Source organism: Natrix helvetica (assembly GCF_964273705.1).
Source record: "Natrix helvetica genome assembly, chromosome: 2".
Lineage (NCBI taxonomy): Eukaryota > Metazoa > Chordata > Lepidosauria > Squamata > Natricidae > Natrix > Natrix helvetica.
This window is the reverse complement of record NC_138552.1, coordinates 34,390,009-34,413,708: the sequence shown is the minus strand read 5'-3', so window position 1 is coordinate 34,413,708 and position 23,700 is coordinate 34,390,009. Positions and strand designations below refer to the sequence as shown.

Here is a 23,700-nt window from a genome sequence, read left to right as displayed (position 1 = left end):
TAAAACATGATACATTTGTGTATGTGTGTGTGTATATATACATACATACATACATACATACATACATACATACGAATAGTCCTGTATCTTTAATGACACTAAAAAGTATTCTTAACTTGAAATTTTTGACTCTAGTCCAATCTTAGTAATTAATTTCTACAACACAAAAATGTTATAGTACCAAAGAGAAAATAAATTGCATATTACTCCAGCATAGATATTTCTTCTTCTCCGAATTGAATTTTATACTAGAACTTAGTTTATTAGAGTTAACTCCAGCCCAGACACCAACCCTGTTTTGGATTGCTGATCAGTAAGGCTTTCTCAAGCACCTGGTTGTAAAAAGTATCAGGCCACAATTTGGCTTATATCCTATCATTTTACACTTGAAACTAGGAACGTTAATCTGCCAGAATAGGCAAGATGGTTTTGGACCCATACTGGGCCCATGCTTATTACCATACTTTATAATCAGATTGCAGATCAGTCTGCGTAATTCTTTAGTAAATTTCAGTATTCAACTATTTTAAATGTGAACAGTTCAGTCTCCTTTTCATGGTTCTATCGTGAGAGAAACATGTTCTAAACAAGGGATATTATGACAGCAATACTGCAAAAGCAATTTGGGTTTGATTAAGCCCTCATGAACAGTGTTGGTACTCAATGAAGATTGTAAAACATGCAGGTACACAGTTAATTCACAAACGCCTCCTTGGAATATTTATAGCAGTGGTTAAAGAAGTGGCTATTCACAAAAATCCTGAGTTAGACAGTACAGTACATTCCTCATCACTGGAGATTCAAATTTTAATTTTAGAAGATAATGCTAGAAATAAGTTACTATTCATAGTCTGCTTATTTCATCCTGGCAACTTAGACTACAATGTATTATTTCTGTCTATCAAAAGATACATTAAATGTCTGTGTTAATAAGGCTAATCTAAAAATTGAGGGTCTGGATGTTAGGCATTAGTTCTCCCATCATTTTTCTTTCTACACCATCACTGCAGTGCAGTACATTGCGTTCTCAGAACATTTTTACATATTTGACTAATGCAAAAGGCTCATTTTTGGAAAAAAAATCAATCAATACACTTAACTTATAGATGCAATTAAAAAAAGTCCCAAAAGAATTCAGTAACATATGGTCACAATTTAGGCACATGGTATCTGTTGTTAGATGAGAACAATGGCCATTTGTCCTTGAAATGGACTTATAGGCAACTGGTGGTACTTGGAAAGGGCCAGTAGTGATGTTGGTTACAACTGGACCAATAGCGGAGGATGCCCATACCTTCTTTGGAAGACAAATCTTGAGTTCAGTATTAGATATACAAGAGTCTAAACTTTCCCCATAGCTATACATATCTACCCAGATTAACTAATCAAATAATGGAACTATTTATCTGTGTAATGAAAATAAAAGTAATTTAGCTTATGTTCTCAGAGCTACCCTCATAAATTGTTATAGTTCCATGCCTCAGGTATGTATTGAGCAGTGTGTTTAAAGTATTGCTTAAAGAAAATTGTATTCACTAGTTTCACCTGGAAGCCTTGCTTCTTTATTAAGACATTCTTTCCACGTGCCACTGCATACAACCCAGAATACTATATGTTTTTAATATTCATGACCTACTTTCTGAAAAGGTGCTACGGAGTAATTTAATAGGGTAGTGCTTGCCATTTTGACACTGGAGCCTGATTATGTTGTCTTAAAATGTACGTACTGAAAACAACCTGACTTATTTCAAGTTATTCTTCAAAAAAATTCCTTCATAATCATTCATCTTGCTGAAGACAAAATAGAAATCATCGTTTCCAGAGTAATTGGAAAGCCAACCGCTTTGCTTTGTGGCATTCCTTCATATCCATGTGTCAGAATTCTCACTACTTCACATTTTTTAATACTGTCTGTAGACTTCAGTGCCTTTTAACCTTCTATGACGTTGGGACTATTGGAACACTTACATGTCTTCATTCTTCCTATAAGAGTCCAAGTAGGCTACTTCAAATCCATTATTTTTGAGATAAGGAAAAAAAAATTGTTTGGAGAAGAGTGTGTTATAGGAGGCAAATCAGGCTTTTCCCCTCTTCAATTTCCTCTTGGACTTTGTCGCTGGAAGTGGCGATTTCGGCTTGGGCAGAGAAGACCGCACAGATGAATGTCAGGACGGTGCCGCCAATAGCGGTGTAGAAAGCCCAGCCTAAAGAACAGTCCCCAAGTTTATAAGCTGAAGCATAAGGTCCACAATAGCTTGTTGCCTTCTGACAACCCCAACCGGCAGGGTATAAGATCAACCCTAGGATAAGGAATAGTCCTATTTAAAAGAAAGAAAGAATAGTCAGACAAAAGTGCAATAAAATTAGGCAGAAAACTAATTTTCATAGGAATGTACATTCTGATATGAGCTGAAATTTCCGATGGCGGCTGCTGAATGTTATGACTTGGCCTGTAATTTATAAACTGGTGGACCATATTTTTGTCTACGCTGTTAATTGCTGAATTCATGGGGATGAATATGAAACAAGGGGAAAGGTGTTGCAACAATCAAGGCTGAATTCAGAACTTAGGAAAGAAAGCATCAGTTTTAAAAGCTCATTCAGATATAGAAAGCTCATAGTCAGTACTATATTTTTATTGACATCTATGGTCATCTGGATTTTTGCTACCTAAAATGCTAACCCTCACTGAAGTTACTTCATTCTGGGAGAAATTGTCCGTTGAGGCCCTCTCTTCATTTGTTCTATGTGAAATTAATAGTGCTATGCATGCATGCATCAAGGATGATTCACCAATAGTTGGGACTTCATGCATTAAAGCAGCCCAACTTCTTTCAGTCCTGGGTGACCCAGAAAAAAAAGATGGCGCTGCTTTAAGGACCACAATACCTTTAATGCAGGGGCGTCCAAACTTGGGAACTTTAAGACTTGTGGACTTCAACTCCCAGAATTCCCCAGGCTGGGGAATTCTGGGAGTTGAAGTCCACAAGTCTTAAAGTTCCCAAGTTTGGACGCCCCTGCTTTAATGAGTGGATTCCTTAACTCAGTGGCATTTCTTTATATGTAATCTGAAGCAAATCTTCCAGGCCATTCTCAAAGTATCCACAGTGCTACAAACTAATTCAAAATCTACAGCGTGGATTCTAATACTGTGCCAACTACAGTATTAAATGTACATTTGCTTTCTAAAAGTCTGACATTTTCAACAAGTTCAAACCAAGAACTAATTTCTCATTTAAAACAAAAGTTCCTATGTTCTTCCAGTTATTGGTATATACTATAGCATCAGCCACTGAAGAGAATAAGACAAAACATTTAAAAGCCATGGATTACTTGTAACTTCTTGTGTTTTGCTTACTGGAATCCATATATGAGTATGACTCTTATCTTGACTGTAGCACTTTCTCTATGGAATTTGGGAGTTGGGTAGCATTTCCTGTCAGAATGCCTGAGCCAATGGACATATAAAATATTGCTTAAGGTCAGGCAGACAGGGATAAATTGAGCTTTCATCCTATTGAGCCCACCAACTCTGGCAGACTAAACACCCCAAATCCCCTTCTTGATATCATCACAAGTTCTTTTGTCAACAAGACCTGGGGCATAATTCTTTTGACTGGAGCTTCTACTGTTTCTACAAGCCACAACTGAAAAGCACTTTGAAAATTACTGTATTTTGTCCAAAGTGTCCAAATTAAATTTTAGATATTTCCTTTAAAAATAAAGGTAGTTTGTTTGCGCAAATATGGTTTCATATATTGCAAAAAAGCATAATGAAATTTCTATAGCAGAGAGCTTGACTTTATACTGATTTTTATTTGTCATGGCTTTCCTGAAAGGATTGGTTGCTGGAACTGAATTATGCTGTCTCCCTTCCTCCCCATTTTTCTGTACAGAAGAAACAATTATTAACCCTGCATTGGTTCTGGCCTATTACTGAGTTGCTTGTGATGCCTGGCAGCACTGGATCTCTGCAATATAGGGTTTATTAGTTGTGAGAATAGCAAACAGTCATTTACACTATGCTACTTGTGTTCCAGAAGAAATCAAGAATTGTTTTTAAAGGGAAATAAGAGACGCATGACGTTCTCCTTTTTTATATATATGGTCTTAACCAGCAGAGTAGAGGTCCCCAATCTTTCCATCTCTGCAGACTGGTAGTGGTGACAAGAGAGATGGTTTTGCATGTGTGCTCATGGCTTATGCAAATAGAGCTTACCACACTCACTCAATATAGGTGTAAATATAGGTGTGTCTTATAGTCTGAAAAATATGGTAAATGTTAAACGAAAAAGGAACCTTCATTAAGCAGGTTTAGCAGTAACAGCTATTCCCCCACAGTACCGTTCTAAAAAAACCATACATTATGGTCATGCATTGTGTTTGAGCAATGCCAGAACAGCAGCTTTGCCCTGATGTAAAACAGATGCCCTGGTCTGATATGGAAACAGCCTCTTCAAAGCATAGTTACCCAGCTGTTTGTTTGACTAAGCAGAAGCATACGCTGTAGTTCTGACAGTTGTTTGTATGGCAGTTGCTCTGCCATATTAAGCAGTGAAGTACTACAAGGCAAACTTCATCCCATTTCAAAGATGACCTTCTCCCAATTTCTGGCAACATTTAGGGAGGGTTTGCTTGTTAAAAATTTCCCAGAAAATTCACAGAGCTAAATGTGATCAAAAGATAATTAATGCTACGTCTATCTAAGTCGTATGTGATGTTGTTTAATTGAAAGTAAAAAAAAAAACACATTACAAGTAGTTCCCACGAAGTGACCTTAAAAGTCACAAGGCCCTTCTTATATCAGACATTATTCTTCCAGGTAGAAAGCTGCTATTTCTTATAATCACAATGCACCATACATGTTTCCCATCTTTCTTCCCTTGACTCTGCTGTGAGAAGATAGATGGAAGAAACCATGGATAAATATTGCAAAGACAGGGATATCTAGGTACCCAACAACTTCAGTATAGAAAGCAAGGCGACCTGGTCAGGAAATATTTTTTCAATGTTAAACCTACTGAAATATAAACCCCTTAAGTTAAGACTGTTCCTGTCTAAAAAAAATGTACATGTTATATCTGTATGATGTGTTAAAAACCATTCTGGATAGCTAATGTAGGTTTAATGTTGAAGTGTTTCTAGGAAGTGCTAGGATTGACACTGAATCTTCAACATCCAAAATTTTATATTATTACCACTCCCAGAATATAGGGGGGGGAAACCCACAAGCTCTGGAATTGGTATTAATTATTTCTTTCCTAGGGGAATTAATAGAAATTAGTGTGTTTCCTATGTCTCCTTGGAGTTGCATTGTATTAAATTCATCAAGGGGTCTTCTTAGAGAAGCAAGTATACAATCAAAGACTAATGATTACATTTAAAAAATGCTATTCCGTGGCCCCTTATGTCCTTGCTAGGACAAACTCTCAAGTCCAACAGGATTGTTAACTCAGTAAAATTCATTGGTTAAAAAGCATGGTTATTTTCATCAATTTTAAGGCAAAATGACAATATGGACTGAAATCCAGCTTACTAATGCATCCAATTAATCTTTGTCTTGTTTAATTTTTGGTTAATCTATGTTCTACATAAGACTGTACACCAATCTAGTTCTCTTCAGACAATTAGCATGGAGGGTACCATATGACAGAAAGCTGCTTTAATATTTATGGCAAAAAAGCAATAAGTAATTTTTTGCATGTTTGTTAAAGAATAATTAACATACTGTCTATTTCTGAATATTAGCTTAGAGATTGGAGGCTAATCTTGGGACAGCTTTACACAATTTTCTGACAGCTATGAGAAAACGGCACTTTAGTTACTATTTTAGAAATCAAGGAAAAGTGAATTGGTTCTGTCTAACTGCCTAAGCAAGTGACATCACTTGACTAGCAACATCTGTATCCAGTAGCCATACAAAGTTTAGGTCTGGTGTGTAGGCACTGGCAAACAACTTCCATACTGTTGCCATCCACACTGCATGTGTGTGTATTATCTATAAATCAATTTAAAGGAGTCTTAAAAAAATTGCTACGGTCGGACGTCAGACAATATCTACAAATTAGTTGGTCAACTCTTTGGAAATGAATTTTTAACCTAACAAGAACCTCAGCTTGTCCCCCATCCAGAATGATAAATATTTTTCCTTACCTTATGCCACCTTATGAATAGAGCCTTTTCAGCTGTATGTTTTTCTGTCCAGAGGTTAAGTAAAATATCTGTGAAGTGGCTTATATGGTTTTTGCATACTGTGAAAACTCAGCCGCACTGGGGTCTAAACCAATGGTTTTTATTACATTGAACAAGACAGCCCAATGGAGTTTTTATTCATTAAACCAAAGTTTAACAACATGGCTTTTATACTATGTCAAGTGCATAGGAAACAAGGTTGTTACTAAATTTATATGAGGCTTATTAAATTACTTATCTTCCAAACTCTGGCCTACTTGGAAATGTTCAGTAACTTTGATGATCTCTGTAAATACACATTTACAGAAGAAAATAATGGAAGCATCTGAAAGTGAAAGCCACAAGGATGATTGACAGGAGTGGGAATTTCCACACTATTTCCCAATTCATTTGTTTTACAGCAGTTACTCTGAATTGCTGAGTGTAATATAGCCTTCCTTCCCCACAAAAACCCACACAGTGAATCAGAAGTAGCATCAAAATCACAAGACAGATCCTCAGTTGTCCAGCCTTTTTCTTCTTTTTTTAAGTGCTGCATGTTACGACAGTTCCATTACTATTAATAAGAAAACCAGTTAGCATTTTTGAATATCAATACGTATTGATGTTGCCACTGCATTGGAAGGCTAATATGCCAAATTATTTCTCTGCTCATGTCTGCTCTGGCAGCCTATTGGAAATCTGGGCTTGCTAGAGTATGCTAATTCTGAGTTTGTTTTGTTCCTTGCTTCCTTCCTTCCTTGATTTCTATGGTTGCCCACTCAGCAGAAACCTCAGAGTGGTTAACAAGAGCTTAAAAGATCCAATACAAAGGAAAATGCTAAAATAATAAAATATATTGTGGAGGGTGGGGTGGGGCAGACTCACAACTTGAATAATTGCAACAGGCTCAGGTATCATCCTGGGCCAGGACCTGCAAGGAGAAGAACCAAACCTTCAAGGCCTTAATGGTCAGCAGGGTAGGAGCCAACCAAAATCTAGGAGGGGATTGCTCCATAGGTCACTGGGCCAAGGAAGACAGGCTGCCTGATCCCATGACTGAAGAAAACCAAAAGGACATTTTTTATCCCTAATGTTTCATCTTGAGAACATCCGCTATCTTACTGACTACTATATCCACAAGGCAGTTTAAGTCCTGCCTTGCTTATTCTAAAAACAAAGTCACATTCCAAACAGACTGCTTAAACGGCAGACCAATTTTCCTGCAAGTTTTTTATTTCAGAAAATCTCTTGGATGAGACTGTCCTGGGTAGCATTTGAACTCTCCAGAAATGCCACAAGAATCAGTCCATCCCCAACTTGCATGATTCAATTACAGAATATAAACTAAGCAAGAACCTAGCCATATGGGAAATATTAACACAAGTCTAATCCATGTTACGCTGATGAAACAAAAGGATGGGCGGGGAACTTATATCCTGGGTAAAAGCATCAGGATGGAGAGATACCAAATTCTCTTTCCAAATGTATAGGTTACCCCCCCACCCCCCAAAAAAGCAAAAAGTTGCTGATAAATGGTATGCTTCGTTGCAGAAGAGGACAATCTTAAAATACATGGCAGACTATTTACAATAACTGTATTTAATTAATTTTGTCATTCTAGTCCAATTAAAATTACATTAAACTTAGCCCATCCCTGCCTACTTTTTAAAATACTGACTCCACATACCACTGAAAAATCTGATATGGCCATTGAGCTTGGAAGAGATAGTCACATAACTCCCTGTATTAGGATATGTTTTTAATGAATGTGGGTCCAGACAATTAGAAAATTCACCTGTAGGTCAGCCTGGATTCCAGAAAACTATTAACATAAGATGCCTTAAAAATCTACAGCTACTTATGATCAACCATGCTTAAATGTGGCAAGGGGGAGGGATGAATGAAAAATAGCAGGAATATGCCCAGAATATGAAGTCTCACCAGGGTCACTTAAAGCATGAATATCATCCCGGGTGATCAACTAAAGCAAAAAAAAAAAGCATCTATATTAGACGTTATATAATGATGCTGGGAGATATAAAGTGGATGATCAACAGAGACTAATTTCATGACGTATAGGAGAAAACAATGGAAAACCACTCCTGGATTTTACCAAGGAAATCTCATGATAGACAATAAAACAAACCATGGAGTCTTTGGTGCTGAGGTTGGTTGTTTGCTTGCAGACATTTTGTTACCCAACTAGATAATATTATCAATGTGAGTGTCGGTTTTGTTCCCTGTTTATATACAGTAACTTGTCCTGCCAGTTTTGATGGAGATGTGGTTTTCTCCTGATTCACCTTTAGGAGATTCCGTTTCCTAATTGGGGTTGTGGCTATCCATGTGTTATGAGATTAAGGAGTTATATGTTGTTGGGCCCAATGATGCCACCTTGCTGGAAGCGTTAAAGGCGAGCAAGGCTACCTTAAGGAGATATTGACTGCAACAAAGGAAGAAAAAGAAGCAAGACTACGAGAGGAAGAATATGCAAGCCACATTGTTATTTGTAAAACCATTAAGTCGAAAGGGAGGAGGCAGGATTTGTTTAGCTTAGCAAGTTCAGAGAAACACAGAGTTGGAAGGAACCTCAGAGGTCTTCTAGTCCAACCCCGGCCTAAGGCAGGAGTTCAAAGGAAGGCATTGTGTGAAGCCAATCAATTATGGCTTATTTAATGAACAATGTTCAAGCAATGCTTGGGTTAGCATTCACACCTGTGAATGTGGTTAGAGTCCTCCCTATAATCAAGAATTCATGATTGCATGATTGGGAACCTTAGAGCACCCCCTCCAAAGAAGCAAATATGATACTGATAGGACAATTATTTTGGGATTTACTGCCAAAGCACATGGCACAGTAGGGATGCTTCTACTTCCCTGCAGTTTTTAAGACTTTACTTTGTTCTTGTTTGTTCTAATTGCTGTTTATTACACTGCATTCTTATTAGGTTGATTTATTTTTATACCTTTGCACATTGCTCTGAAATCCAACTAAATGAAATACTTGAGAAATATTTTGAATAAATAAATAAGACATTCCTGGGCCTGAGAAAGATCTTCCCATTGTTTTTGAAAGCCCTAACAATGCTACCTCATGACATAGTGTGGTTGTTGGCTAGCTTTGTGACTGCCAGCTATTAGTACAGATAATCCTTGACTTAACAACTTAACATTCATTCAGTGACTATTCAACGTTACAATGGCCCTAAAAAAGTGACTTATAACCACTTTTCACACTTATGACCATTGCAGCTTTCCATGATCATGTGATCAAAATTTGGATGCTTGGCAACTGGCATGTATTTATGACAGTTCTACTGTCTTGAGTCATGTGATCACCATTTGTAACCTTCCCAGCCGGCTTTCGACAAGCAAGGCCAATGGGAGGAGCTAGACTTGCTTAACCACCACATGATACATTACATAACAACTCCAGTGGTTTGCTTAATGACTATGGCAAAAAAGGTCATACAATGGGGCACAACTCACTTAACACCTGCCTTGCTTAGTAACAGAAATTCTCAATTTCTTGTCATAAGTCAAGGACTATTTGTACTGCCATTCTGGTTTTTCTGGTTCGTGTATTCTCCTTAAATTGTAAACAACCTTTCACTCCCCCTGCTCCCACTTTACTCCTACTTCTATGTTAAAAAGCGGCCTGATACTGGAGAGTTAAATGTCTCAAGTAATTGTTTAATTTGGGTATTTATGGTATTTCACTTCAGTTCCAGTATTTATGAAATGTTTCTCTACCATAGGGCATCTTCCCTGGCCCTCTCTGCTGAATTGCTCAGGCTATCTAAAGAAAGTCTGTTTCTCCTTTGAGGAGGAAGTAGACTTGAGGGGTCAAAGGAAAAATGTAGATACTAGGGAAGAGAAAAGGAAGGAGATCATTTGGAGATCCTCTTTTTGAGGGATTCCTATCCTAAATTTTCTCAAGTAGCTGCTTTTGGTTATTTGGGGGGGGGGGGGGGCAATCACCTGATTGTTTTTAAATGACAGAACATTATTTGGCTAAAATTAAAGAGGTGGAGATTTTTTTAGAGTAACAGAGTTGGAAGGGACCTTGGAGATCTTCTAGTCCAACCCCCTGCTTAGGCAGGAAACCCTACACCACCTCAGACAAATGGATATCTAATCTCTTCTTAAAAACTTCCAGTGTTGGAGCATTTACAGCTTCATAAAGCCATTTCCCCTTCTCTCTAATAATTCAAGCATAGCTATTTCTCATTGCCATGCTTTGTGTGATTATCAGTGATTACTTTTACACAAGGGTAACCAAACTGCCCTTTTCTACTCAGCTGAAATCTCACTGGGAAGCACTAAGATGACAAAAGCCACAGACTGTGATATAAACTGGTTGCAGGTGAATGGAGTAACAGCATGAAGAGAGGTATACAGCTCTGTAGCTGACTCCCTACAATGCAGTAAAACCTGAACCTGGGCTAGGAGTGATAGCAGCTGTGTTATCTACCATTTTATGTAAAATACATCAACCTATTATGAGTTAATGTGATTGCCTGAATACGAAGACAATGGCTGGGTCCCCTCATACAACTATAAATGTTTTCAATTCTATTTCAGCCTAGTTTAAGGGTAGTGCAAAGCCAGCACGACAGAGTCCTGACCTATGAAGGAGAAAAAAATGCTGATCACATGAGCATCAGTCATGTCTGAAGGGACAATTATACCACTGTTGCTTCCTCATTTACTTTAAAGTTTCAAAACTGCTGTCTACAGCTGCCAATTTCTCATCTCTGTGATGATCACATGCTCTCAAACCCTGGAATTAGACAAGCAAGTCCTTAGGACATAGTTCTGTAGCTGATTTACAAAAGTTTTGCCCTCAAACTATAATCTGCTGTATTCCAAGCTCTTATATTTCCTTCCTTCTTCCCTCCCTCCCTCCAACTGCGGATAAGTCCCTGAGGTTTTCTTGGCAAAGTTTTCAGAAATAGTTTGCCATTGCCTCCTTCCTAGAAATGACAGGGAGTGACTGATTCAAAGTCACCCAGCTGGCTTCCAGTCTTCCAATTTCTAGCCACTACTACACCAAACTGGTTCTCTTAATATTTTCTTAAGTACCTATTTAAAATGGTAAGTCCATTAAATGACTAAATAACTGGAGGCTCCAAACAAAATTGCTTAAGAGAGGAAACTATTATTACAACCAATCATGTTAAAATTAATTTCTTAGTATTTTAGGAATAGATTTCCTTGTTGTCAGATCTTTCAAGGGATTCACAGGTTTCTACAAAAACAGCTTATGCACACTCCAAATACACTCAAAAAGTCCAGTGGTTTTTCATATGAGACAGCAATTACAGATTTAAAGATATGGTTCTATTACTTCAGAGTTCTTTGAAACTCTTTTTCCCCCCTCTTAACAATCTGAGTAAAGAATTGTTTACCAAGCGAAGAACTGTAGCTTCTCCACTTTAACAACCAAAGAAAAACTTTGCAGAATTTCAAAAGGGATTTTTTAAAATAGCAAATTTATTTGCAGACAGACTTAAAAGGTTGAACCAAGATATGTGTGGGCTCACTATGACCTGGCATGCCAATCTGTGAGGATAATGGATTACAACTTAAAAGAGCACAACTATCTTATCTTCTCATAAATCCCACTTCATGTATCACCTAAGTCACAGCCTGTTTAACAACTGATGTATTTTTTTCCTTCCCAGATGAATTCCAAGGAATAAATAAAGCATCTGTTGCAATGATTTACAGACTTTTCAAATTGATAACCTAGGCAGCAATACTCTGCATGGTTACAGTGTGTGGGAGTAATATAGACTTACTTTTGAGTAAGTATATCTAGAACTATTACACTGATCCTGCCTTCCTGCAAACACTCATGCTTTGATTGCCAACAGAAATTTATAACAATCAAGAAGGGAAAAGTGTAACATATTCCAAGCAACTCAAAAGCAAACAATAGTTTGCAAAGTAGCTCCATTTCATAGGTAAAACCTCAGAATTCATTACCAATCTCTGTATAGATATCACAGTCAAGCTTCAATATAAATGTGAGGAAACATTTTATAACACTGACAAACAATTTGAAACATGTGCAAGCACCAGAACTTAGCGCATTGCAACTTGTTGTTATATGTCATCAGCTAGACCAGTGATGGCGAACCTATGGCACGCGTGCCACAGGCGGCACACAGAGCCATTTCTGAGGGCACGCGAGGCATTGCCCTGTCAGCTCCAGTGTGCATGCGCCCGCTGGCCAGCTGATTTTCGATAGTTTTTTTTTAAATCTCCGGAGGATTCCCTGAAGCCTCCAAAGGGCGAAAAACAGCCCAATGCAAACCAGAAATGAGGAGAGAGCTGCCGGAACGGGGGAAAGACATGCGGCAAGAGGCTTCTTTCACTCGTGCTGGCTGCTCTGTTCCCCCCTCCCTCCCCTGCTACTAAAAAGGATCCTGCCCGATCGCTTGAATCCACAGGGAAATGGGGAGAGTTGCCAGCAGGGGGGAGGGGGAGAAGACAAGCGGCAAGGAAAGAGGCTTCTTTCACTCGCTCTGTTCCCCCCTCCTCCCCTGCTACTAAAAAGGATCCTGCCCGATCGCTGGAATCCACAGGGAAATGAGCTGCCAGCACAGGGGAAGGACAAGCGGCAAGGAAAGAAGAAAAGAGGCTTCTTTCACTCAACGTGGCTGCTCTGTTGCCCTTTTCTCCATTTCAGTGATATGGCATCGAGGTTGCCCCACCCACCATCGCCCAGGTCCTCGCTTCTCCCAAACATTTCTTTGCCTACCTGATTTCCAGCTCCATCGCGTTTCTTGCCATCGTGTGCAGAGAAACAAGGTTTGTGGGACTAAAACAAAACTTCAATCAATTACAACTTGGGGGGGGGGGGGGGGAAGAGATCTCGCAAAGTTGGAATTGATTGATTGAAAGGAGTTTTTTTTAGTCCCACAAACTTTGTTTTCCTGTCCAAAACGGCAAGAAACACGATGGAAAAATGCTACGGAGGGGAAATTAAATAGGCAAAGAAATGCTTGGGAGAAGCGAGGACCTGGGCGATGGGTGGTGGGGCAGGCTCCATGGAGTGGTGCTGAAATGGAGAAAAGGGCACCAGAGCAGCCACCTTGAGGGAAAAAAAGCTGCTTTTTCTTCTTTCCTTGTTGCTTGTTTTTCCCTCATGCAGATTGCTCTCTTCCTCATTTCCCTTTGGATTGCAGGGACCAGGCAGGATCCTCTGTGCTAGCACAGGGGAGGGGGGGAAACAGAGCAGCCACCTTGAGGGAAAAAAGCTGCTTTTCCTTATTTCCTTGCTGCTTTTCTTTCCCCTGTGCCAGCAGCTCCCTTCCTCATCTGTCTATTGACTGTAGTGCCCAGGATCCTCTTTAATAGAAGGGGAGAATTTAGCAACTGGACTCACACCTGCCATTGTAAAAAGGTCCCAATCTTTACACAGGAGAATGATAAGGAAGGTTTTTTGACACAGGAGCACACTTGAGCATCCCCCCACCCCAATCTCTGCCCGTTAGTGGCAGAGCAACTTCTCCCCTCACTGGGCGTTATCCAAGGGGAAGCAGCCAGAGCAGGGAGTGGCGAGGAAGCCTTGCGCAAAAATGCACGGTCCACACAGGTGAGGGGGGATATTAAGTTATGTGGGTGGGCACTCGAGTTCGTGTGATAGTGCGCACGTATGTGCTTTTGGCACCCGAGGCGAAAAAGGTTCGACATCACTGAGCTAGACTTTCGACAGTCACCCACTTATATTACTGTTGGTTTGACTATCACTGCAAGATTGCTGACATGATGTAAGTAGCAAAGGAGCTAAATTTCAAAAATTCCAAAGTTACTTTCCATCTACAGACTGCTGCACTTTCAGATCCTATTTGATTCCCAGTAATGAATCTTTTAAAAATTACTTTACAGCAGTACGCCACTTCCCCAACCTTTCTGGCTTTGCGGCTTGGCTGTGGGGAGGAGAGAGGATGGTTCTACATAAGTTGCTTGCAAGCATGCATGCACCTCCATTTGTACAAACAGTGGGCATGCACACTCACCACTTGTGCAAATGGAGGGTGCACGCCCACTGTTCACGCTAGTTGGGATGCACGCCCTTGGCTGTCACTTCCACCACCCAATTCCAAATGACCCAAGGCCCAGTAGTTGCCCATGGGTTGCAGACTCCTGTCCTAGAGATTATACGAGAACTATGGTTTGCCATTATTCGAATACGAAAGAGTCTAAAGTTCATTCCCTTCCATCTCATTCTCCCATCCCCACCCCAATCCTGAATGATTCATTCCATCTGTTTCTGGCTTTAGGCAAAGTCATATTTATTATTTTGGTTTAACCAACTAGAATCATGGTGTAATTATGCTGCAATCAGGGCTTAGAAAAAAAGAATGGCTCCTATATGTAAACCAGAGCTGGCTGATTTAGATGCTCCAGCAAAGTATGAATTTATCAGAAAGTAGGGAAGCAACTATAGTGAAAAAGAAGCAGTATATAACTCAAGTTCCTTAAAGTTGCCAGCAAGTAATTCTGCACCCAGACTTGAGAAAAAGAGGGAATGGTCCTCAAAACTGAGGCATTTTAACTGAAGAACACCAATATATGAAAACTGATTTGTTTTTCTATTAATATTCCCTTCTTATAATGTCCCTTCCTCCGGACCTTGAGCAATCAGGGAATATGACCCCTTCCTTTTCCACTGATGAATCTGAATAAACATTCCTACCTGACATCAAATAAAATTTAAGTGTTTATGAGTTCAGTTTGACCTATGGTGACTTCATGAAACATATGCATAGTTTTCTTGGCAGAAACACAGAAGTGACTGTCTTCTGAAATGTTATTTGCTCTTTTGCAATAATCTGAGCCCTGGGATTTCCTGGTGGCCTCCCATTTACGTACTCACCAGATCTAAGCCTGTCTTGCTTTTCAAGATAAGACAATTCTGGGCAGCTGTTTCCACTAATTGAACCATTTTTAATTTGGAAACACTAATTATATTTCTTTGAACTAGTTAGCTATATATCATGAGGAAAGGATTTACAAAAGTAAAATCTAAACGTGTGTGTTCCAAATCCACTTATTACAAACATATGTAAAAACTTTTTGTCACACCTACCTGCAATTCCTTGTAGCAGCCCACAGACATTGAAAATACTTTTCTTCATAATACTCTGTACACACATGGTGAAAACAGAAACGAATGCAACCGCACAGAGTATCAAGATCCCTACAGCAAGAAAAATAGCAGTAGCTTGCCAAAACCCACTGGCAATTTCACTGAAGTTATCTGCATAGGGGCCACAAGATGTATCAGGCATGGAAGACTGGTAGGGGTGCTCAATTCTGGTGCAACGTCCGTAGATCCCCAAGGTTGGACGATAGGGATCCACTGATCCTGCCCTCCTGCTGTCTGTGTCCTGAAAACTTCCAGGTTGGGCCTTGCCAATCAGCCAGTCTGCACTCATGAAGGCTATGAGCTCTGCAAACGCCACCACGATACTCAAGAGTGTCCACAACATTGAGCGACAAGTAACAATGACATGACACATATTGCTGTCCAGTGCTTGTGGCCACCTCAATTCAAAGAGTAAAATCCCAAGTGGTGAAAAAGAAAAGAAAAAGGAATATAATATGTAATCCTTGTTTCCGTTTACTTATTCTTCAAACTTCAGAAACTGAAGGCACTCTTGGAAGGCGGTAGTCATGCAAGCAGTTTCGTCGTGGATTCTAAACATCTTGTTTCTCTGTTCCTCTTCTTTGACTGCTGAGCTTTGAAGTGTGTACATCTGTGCTAATAGTCATACTGGCACATGACGTTTCAACCCTGTGTGGGAGTTTACAGAGGACTGCCTCTGTTTTGATACTTCACACCTAAAAGAAAAAGAAAGAAAGAAGGTGTGGGAGGAGGGCTTGTTAGAAGAATTGAAATAAACCCTTCATTTCTGAGAAAACCCATGTTTGTTTTTCTAAGCTAAGATCTAAACAAGCATCTAATAGTTTTTACATCAGCTTGTCAAATACAATCGGCAGGAATCTTCTGTAATCTTTACCCACCGCAGGGTTATTAATTTCTTGTGACCAATGCATTACAGTATTACTACACACTATAAAACTTTGCAGTGGCCTGCTTTTAAGTTTCACAGATATTCAGAGTACATCTATCAGTTCAAATTTCCACCTAAAAAGTGCACGCCTAGTACCATTTGCGAGCATAATGGTAAAGGTTCCCCTTGCACATATGTGCTAGTTGTTCCCGACTCTAGGGAGCGGTGCTCATTTCCATTTCAAAGCTGAAGAGCCAGCGCTGTCCAAAGACATCTCTGTGGTCATGTGGCCAGCATGACTAAACGTCGAAGGTGCACAGAACGCTGTTACCTTCCCACCAAAGCGATCCCTATTTTCCTACTTGCATTTTTACGTGCTTTCGAACTGCTAGGTTGGTAGAAGCTGGGACAAGTAACGGGAGGTCACTCTGTTACGCGGTGCTAGGAATTCAAACCACCGAACTGCCAACCTTTCTGATCGACATGCTCAGTGTTGTAGCCACTGAGCCACCGGGTCCCAAATTGTGAGCATAGGTTTGGAGAAATAGGCCCAGTGTCAATTATGAATTATAACAGAGTTTATTACGTAAAATGAACAACTTTCACGATTCTTTTCTAAAGGAAATCCGCCAAGTAAAATGAAATGTAAATGGCCTAAGTAATTTTAAAAGGCTTTCTAACTCCAGGAAAATGAAGAATCAACTACTCATAAGCTATGGAATTGATAACTGCTTCTCTGGTTGGCACCTATCTTATTTCTAAAAGGGTCACTTCCCAGAGAAGGACCACTGAACCTTACCTTATTTGGGGCTGTTCATTTGATAGAGTACCAATGTACATTGTTAAACTACTTTTTATTGAATACACAAAAGATCAAGAGAAAAAAAAACTAAATAGGAATGAAATTTCGGAATATTGCCCCATGTATACGCACATAAGACAATACACCCAGAATATGGAAAATCTGTTAGGAAAAATTTAATTAATATTGCTGAGGGAAAATTATAATGTTTCAATAAATTTATTTTTAAGTTAAGGGTTCCTCATAGCTTTTTGCTGTTTCATATTTTTATTAAACATTTATGTATTAATTCATGAATGGAGAGTAGGCATCCTTGAGAAGGCCAGAGAACAATCTGGAAGCAGAAGATACAACTTGGCTAGTGAATCAGGACTGGCACAGAGAAGCTTCCTTAAAAGTGAAGTCATGTGAAAACATCTATGAAATGGTTGGAGGAAATATAAGAATACATATAAAGCTAGAATGTAGCTTAAAATTTATCACAAAGTGGATGGAAGAATTTCCATATAAAATTCATGTGCCAAGGTTTAAGACATGGATACATTAAGTTTCTGCAAGCCATTATAAACTATCCAAACATGGCCATGCTAGCTGAAAATTCTAGAAGTTTCATTTGCATTAAATCCAGAAAACATTGGGTTGGAGAAGTCTCTTCCAGCGTGCATACAGGTGGATCCAAAGAGGACGTTCTTGTGTGGACACAAATTATTTTAAAATCCCTTGCTTAAAAGAAAACCGTTTGTAGGGAGTTGATCATTATTTAATTTTCTGGATTTAAAATGGAAATAAAAGACCACAACTTCTGGCTATTCTCTGACAGTCAGCAAAGAATTAGTACAGTTCACAACTTGACTTCTGGCGTAGAGGGGGAAACAAGCAGCACTGCTGTCAGGCAGATCGACAGGCATGTGGTGCAAACACACCCTCTGTAAATAATAAAAGCTGGGAGATAACTTATAAGTTGCCAAAGCAGCAAATCCTCTCAGCAGGTCAAATTTCTATAATAATTGGGAAGGAAGGAAATATAGTAACTGTCCCTTTTAACTTCACCCATGCCATAAAGGAGGTGAAGAATTTAACAGTCAGGAAGCAAAATAATTACCATGTTCAAAAGCAGACAGTATTATTTTGTTAGAACAAAAACACTTGGTAGTTATTGAAATTAGTTTTAAGAAAGTACGGGGAAAGAAGCATAAGCAATAGGGCAAATTAAAATATAAATCACAATACAGTACAGCTAGTTAGATTCACGGATCATCAGACAGAAGCAAAGTTCATATTTATTTTACAAGGGTGTGGAGATCACTTGAAAGGAAAAGCAATAAAAATGTGAATCATTGTTCATGATATGAACAGTAATTGCCAATGCTGCAAAATAAATAAATAAATAAAACTCAATAGCCCTCCATAGTTTATTTTTTGAAATTTACAAATTTAAACCCTTAAGTATGCTGCAGTTCTCATAGACCTGGGGTGTCAAACTGGCAGCCTGCGAGCTGGATGCATTCCGTGCAGGCCACACCCCAGCCCCGTGAATGGGAAAAACATCGCAAAACATCACGTGACGGTAACGTGACGCAGTAAGTTTGACAACCGTGTCATAGACTTAATTTGTTTTACGAATGTCAAAGGACCTGAGTGGATATTGGTAGTAAGAACTACATCCATCTTCTTGGATAAACATGCCACTCTCCAAGCCCAACTCTGCATCAGCATAATAGTCTCAGAAGACAGTGGTCAGTATGTAAAATCATGTTACTGTATATAAAAAGATAAGCTGTAAGAAAATAATGGGACATACTAAGGCACCATTTTTAAGTAAAGAAGTAACTGTGCACTTAAACTCAAAGTTCATGAGAGCTCTAGAATCTTGTTCCTTGAACTATCCTTTGCAGGGACATTGGTGCTCCCCAAACAATCTAAAGATCCTCAGCACGACGATCCTAAGAGCCAAATAAGTTCTTCTCGGGTTTAGATATATCTAATTTTACTACTCAATATTCTCATCATTCTCCTTAGAGATCACATTGCCGCAAATGAAAAATGCACCATTTTAAATGGACTTTTAAATGGAACAAAACAAGCATTAAAATGAAAAAGTGCAGTCAAGATTAAAGAAGTAATATTTTCTATCTCTAAAGCCTTCATTAAAAACAAATCTCATTTTAGTTTTTAATGAAATATACTATCAGATATGTAATACACTCGTATCTCTCATTAAGATTTTTAATTGATATATAAATATAAAAGAAAATAAAGAGCATTATTAAAGTTTGCCTGTTTCAATATTGGTCTTTTTTATAGAAAGTCATTACATTCTTCATAAAAATAGATATTGTTTGATGTTCTTGAAAGTTTAAGAAACAATGCTCTAGGTCTAGGACATTCATTCAAAATCTATTTTGATTTTGTTATTATTTTAAGATGCTCCTTCAAACCACCTTTCCCTGCAAGCAGATCTGGAAAAGTCCTGTTGCAACTGGCTGTATATGTAACAGAATCAGATTTTATCAGATGTCACTACAACATGATCATGTGTGTAATCAATCCAGTTAGAATTTTTCAAGAATTGACAAAATGAAACAATAATTGATTCATGGTTCCACTGAAAGAATTAATATTGGTTTATACCCTGTTTCCCAAAAATAAGAGCTCCCCTGATAATAAGCCCAATTGGGCTTTTGAGCGCATGCGCTAAAATAAGCCCTCCCCGAAAATATTGCAACAAAGCAGCAGCCATGAGGTGACCACGCTCTCCGTCTCCTGTACCTCAAAAATAATAAGACTGCCCCAAAAATAATGCCAAGCACTTATTTTGGTGGTCAAAAGAAAATAAGACCCCATTTTGTTTTCGGGGCAACAGTATCCCAGTGCACAATTCATATTAAAAAGAAATGACGTGTTTCTTTAGTCTATGGTATAATGTGAATAGTATCAATTCCAACGTACACATGGAAATTATTTGGAAATGAGACCAAGTGTAACTTTTGTAGACATGCCTTAGATTTCCTCTTGGAATAAACAGCAAAATATTAAAATGTACCAGTAATAACTACTTTTGCATTAATATACACGAGCATGCTACAAATAAATCTCTATATTAATAAATATTGAGAATATTGAATTGAATCCAATGATGGGATTTCAGTGGGTTCTCTTAGAAAATCCTCTTATAAATGCATTTCCTCAGAAATAAATCTAACTGAGTTTAATAAGGACAGGTAATTGAGTAGAGAATGGTAGGTTGAATTGCAATAAACCCAATTTTAGAACTAAAGCATGCAAAACTCTGTTTGCCATATGCTGTGATGATAGCTAATTATTGTGTCTGTTTTCAATTTGTCCCTAATTCATGGTAGGGCTTTACACTCACCACATCAGGACGTCTTATTTTCTACATCCTTCTCTTTATATTTTATTGTAGCTTTTCATCTTTTAAAAAATAGACTGCTCTGAACATTTTTTCTATTTTTTTTTTAAATAAAAATACCTGTGATTAAATTTATTATTCTATATCAGTATTAGAGCACTCTGAAAATAAGGTTTGCATTTAGTTTTTAAAAAAATGGGGTTGGGGAAATAATGTACTTTCAATCATCAATTTTATTAACATTCAATGATAAATTACAATACAATCTGTGAAAGATGCTCAACAAGAATGGAATCATATATAGTTAACAATGTAAATGTCCCATTTCAAGCTCAAACAGTTGTTTTGCATTCAAAGCAGACTAACACAATAATTCTGTAAATCTTCTGAGGTTTTTTTTTAAGGCTGTATTTTGAGTTCAGAACTCTCAGTATTAATCTCAAAAAGCCTCCAAATTTATCAAAACACACTGTTTTGAATGCAAAGCACGTGTGTCAAATGCAAAACAAGAGCTTCAAGCTCAGGATAATGCTTTTTAAATTTGAAACAGTTCAAATTGACATGTTTTTGCACACTCCTGAAAGGCTACTCTTTCCTTTCTGAAGTGTCTTGACTGCTCCTAACTCCTCTAATACTTATGCACTGGGATATAATGTACTCACAACATGCTTAGAAATAAAGGCTGATAGGTATTATGGTGGCATTAGGATAAATTAGGAGCCATGGTGACACAATGGTTAGAATGCAGTATAGGAGGCAAACTCTGTCCACAGCCAGGAGTTCAATCCTGACAGACTCAAGGTTGACTCAGCGTTCCATTCCTGTGAGGTTGGTAAAATAAGGATCCAGATTATTGGGGGCAATACACTGACATTTGTAAATGGCTCAGAGAGAGTTATAAAGCATTATGGGGTGGTATATAAGTCTACTATAAGTGCTGTTGATAAGGGCTATTGTTATTGTTAGGAATAATTCTAACACAGCATCAATTGTTATGTGGCCAACCTCATCATATAGGCCAGCGATGGCAAACCTTTTTTGGCTCGCGTGCCACAAGTGGGTGGAGCGCGGGGGGGGTGGTCGTGTGCGGGCGGGGTGCACCCATAATGCAATGCGTGATCCCCAGTGCGCATGCGCACACAACGCGCCCCCCCATTTTTACATTCTTTTTTCGCCCTCCCCAGGTTCCAGAGGCTTTATAGGACCCTGGGGAGGGCAAAAAGGGACCATCCAGAGGCTTCCCTGAAGCCTTCGGAACGCTTAAAACCACCCTCCGAGCAAACCAGAAGTGACTTCCGGGTTGCTTGGAGGGTCGTTTTAAGCGCTCTGAAGGCATCAGGGAAGCCTCCGGACAGTCCCTGAACGCTTAAAACGACCCTCCGAGCAACCCGGAAGTCACTTCCTGTTTGCTCGGAGGGTGGTTTTAAGCGCTCCGAAGGCATCAGGGAAGCCTCCGGATGGTCCCTGAAGCCTCCGGGGGGGGGGCCTCTTTTCGCCCTCCCCAGGCTCCTATAAAGCCTCTGGAGCCTGGGGAAGGCGAAAAATAGCTTTTAAAAAGGTGAACTCAGCTGGCCAGCGTGCCATCACTGATATAGGCGAATCTAATAAAGCAGACTATCCTAAGCAGGTATTTTCCAGATTCACTGAAGACCGATTATGGCCTACGGAAGCTGAAGTAGAATACATCATCATAAGGACAAGGCTGCTTCTTCTGAAGACGATCTGGGATATAGAGAATCTGGAGTCAATTGTAAGAGCAGACTTTCCTCCTTTTCAAGCTTTTTAAAGAATATGCTTCTTATTTCCTTTGAACAAAAACACAAGTCTGAAAGCACAGTATCACCAGACTCCTAAAATTCTTTGTACTTCAGCCTCCCTTGTTTTGTCAACTAATAAATCATTTCTAGAAAAGTGTCTTTTGGCTCAATTTAAATAAACAGATGAAGTTAAGGGCCACACAGAGAGCTAAAATGAAACTATTAAAAAAGAAAAGAAAACAGCTGCAAACACAGTAAGATCTTTTCTTCTTATGTCCAGAGCAGTCTGCAATGATATCATGCAGAGGCGTTTTTATATCTTTTGTTTACCAAACTCAATTGATGTCTCAATTGAGGAAGAGCTGTTAGACCTTTGGCGTTCATTTCCTGAAATGTTATTCATTGTTAGATCTACCACATTCTAAGAATGCTTTGAACAAATGAATAGCAGAAAGAGATATTATTTGTATGAAGGTTATTTTAAATTATTACCAATTAAAGATACACACTTGAGCTCACAAAAGGATGCATATGAGTGAGGGAACGGCATCCTGTCAGTTTAGTCCCACTTAACAAAATTCTCAACTCTCACATTCCTCCTATATCTCTCTGCCTTTATTGCAGGGGTGGGATTCTACCGGTTTCGACCGGTTCATGTGAACCGGTAGCTCCGAAGATCAGGTGGGATTGAACCGGATCCCTCCCACTAACAAGTGGGCCCGCCCACCTGCCCCTGCGTTTTACGAACCTTTATTTTCTCAGCTGAGTCGCGCAGCAGATTGGATTGCTGCACTTCAGCTGTTTTCCTTCCCAAGTAGTAATCCAGAGGTAAATATTCTCTAAACTATGCACTTGCACGCAGCGAACCGGTTGTTAAACCGGTAGGATCCTACCCCTGTTCCATTCTATAGAAGAGAAAGAAAATAAACGGTTTGGTGTTAGCAAATTGAATGTAATTGCTTAGTGTTTCCCATCTCACTTCAACCTACTTCCTACATTTATTTCTATTAAACAAGAAAAACAGAAATAAAAATTTATCAAAATTATGCCATCCCAAACTTATTCAATTATTTGGCCTGAAGAAGCTAGATCTCTCATCCTAATCGAGATGTAGATCTTAGAATTCATTTGAATCTGAGAAAATGTAAAACCAGAAACAAAGAGCATCTATAGGAGGTCTAACAAGAAGAGCCAAAGAAAGAGGTTTGGCAGGCAATTGCAGGAAATCTTGGATATGATATTCTCCCAACTATGCAATCTTTGAAGCTGGAATACCTCCCTTCTTTGTCAATGCAATGGAAAACCACAACCAATCATGCTCACCAAAAAGTTTAAGAAAGATCACCCAGGAAGCATTATAGATCTATGTGTTAAGCAATTATAAATTCTGCCACACCCACAACTTGCTCTGAAACCGATTTTTGAATCAAATTAATCATTCTTCCCCAACACTCAAAACAAACCTGACTATAGCAATATGAGTTGTTCAAAGCATTATTTATTATCACTCTTTACTAAATGTATGTCCCACCCTTCTCCAATATTCAAATAAAAATGCATAAATAA

General features: G+C 38.9%; 1 protein-coding gene across 2 annotated transcripts in view; it reads right to left on the bottom strand.

Annotated features, from left to right (window-relative positions):
* Positions 1-63: 63 nt before the first annotated feature.
* LHFPL2 (LHFPL tetraspan subfamily member 2) overlaps positions 64-23,700 on the bottom strand; it is a 117,735-nt gene continuing 94,098 nt past the window's right edge. For both annotated transcript variants that reach the window (XM_081940401.1, XM_081940402.1), the window contains 2 exons: positions 15,278-16,032; positions 64-2,318 (listed from right to left, as the gene is read on the bottom strand). In XM_081940401.1, the coding sequence (XP_081796527.1) occupies positions 2,062-2,318; positions 15,278-15,710 (690 nt within the window). In that variant the 5' untranslated portion in view covers positions 15,711-16,032 and the 3' untranslated portion in view covers positions 64-2,061. The remainder of the gene's footprint in view (positions 2,319-15,277; positions 16,033-23,700) is intronic.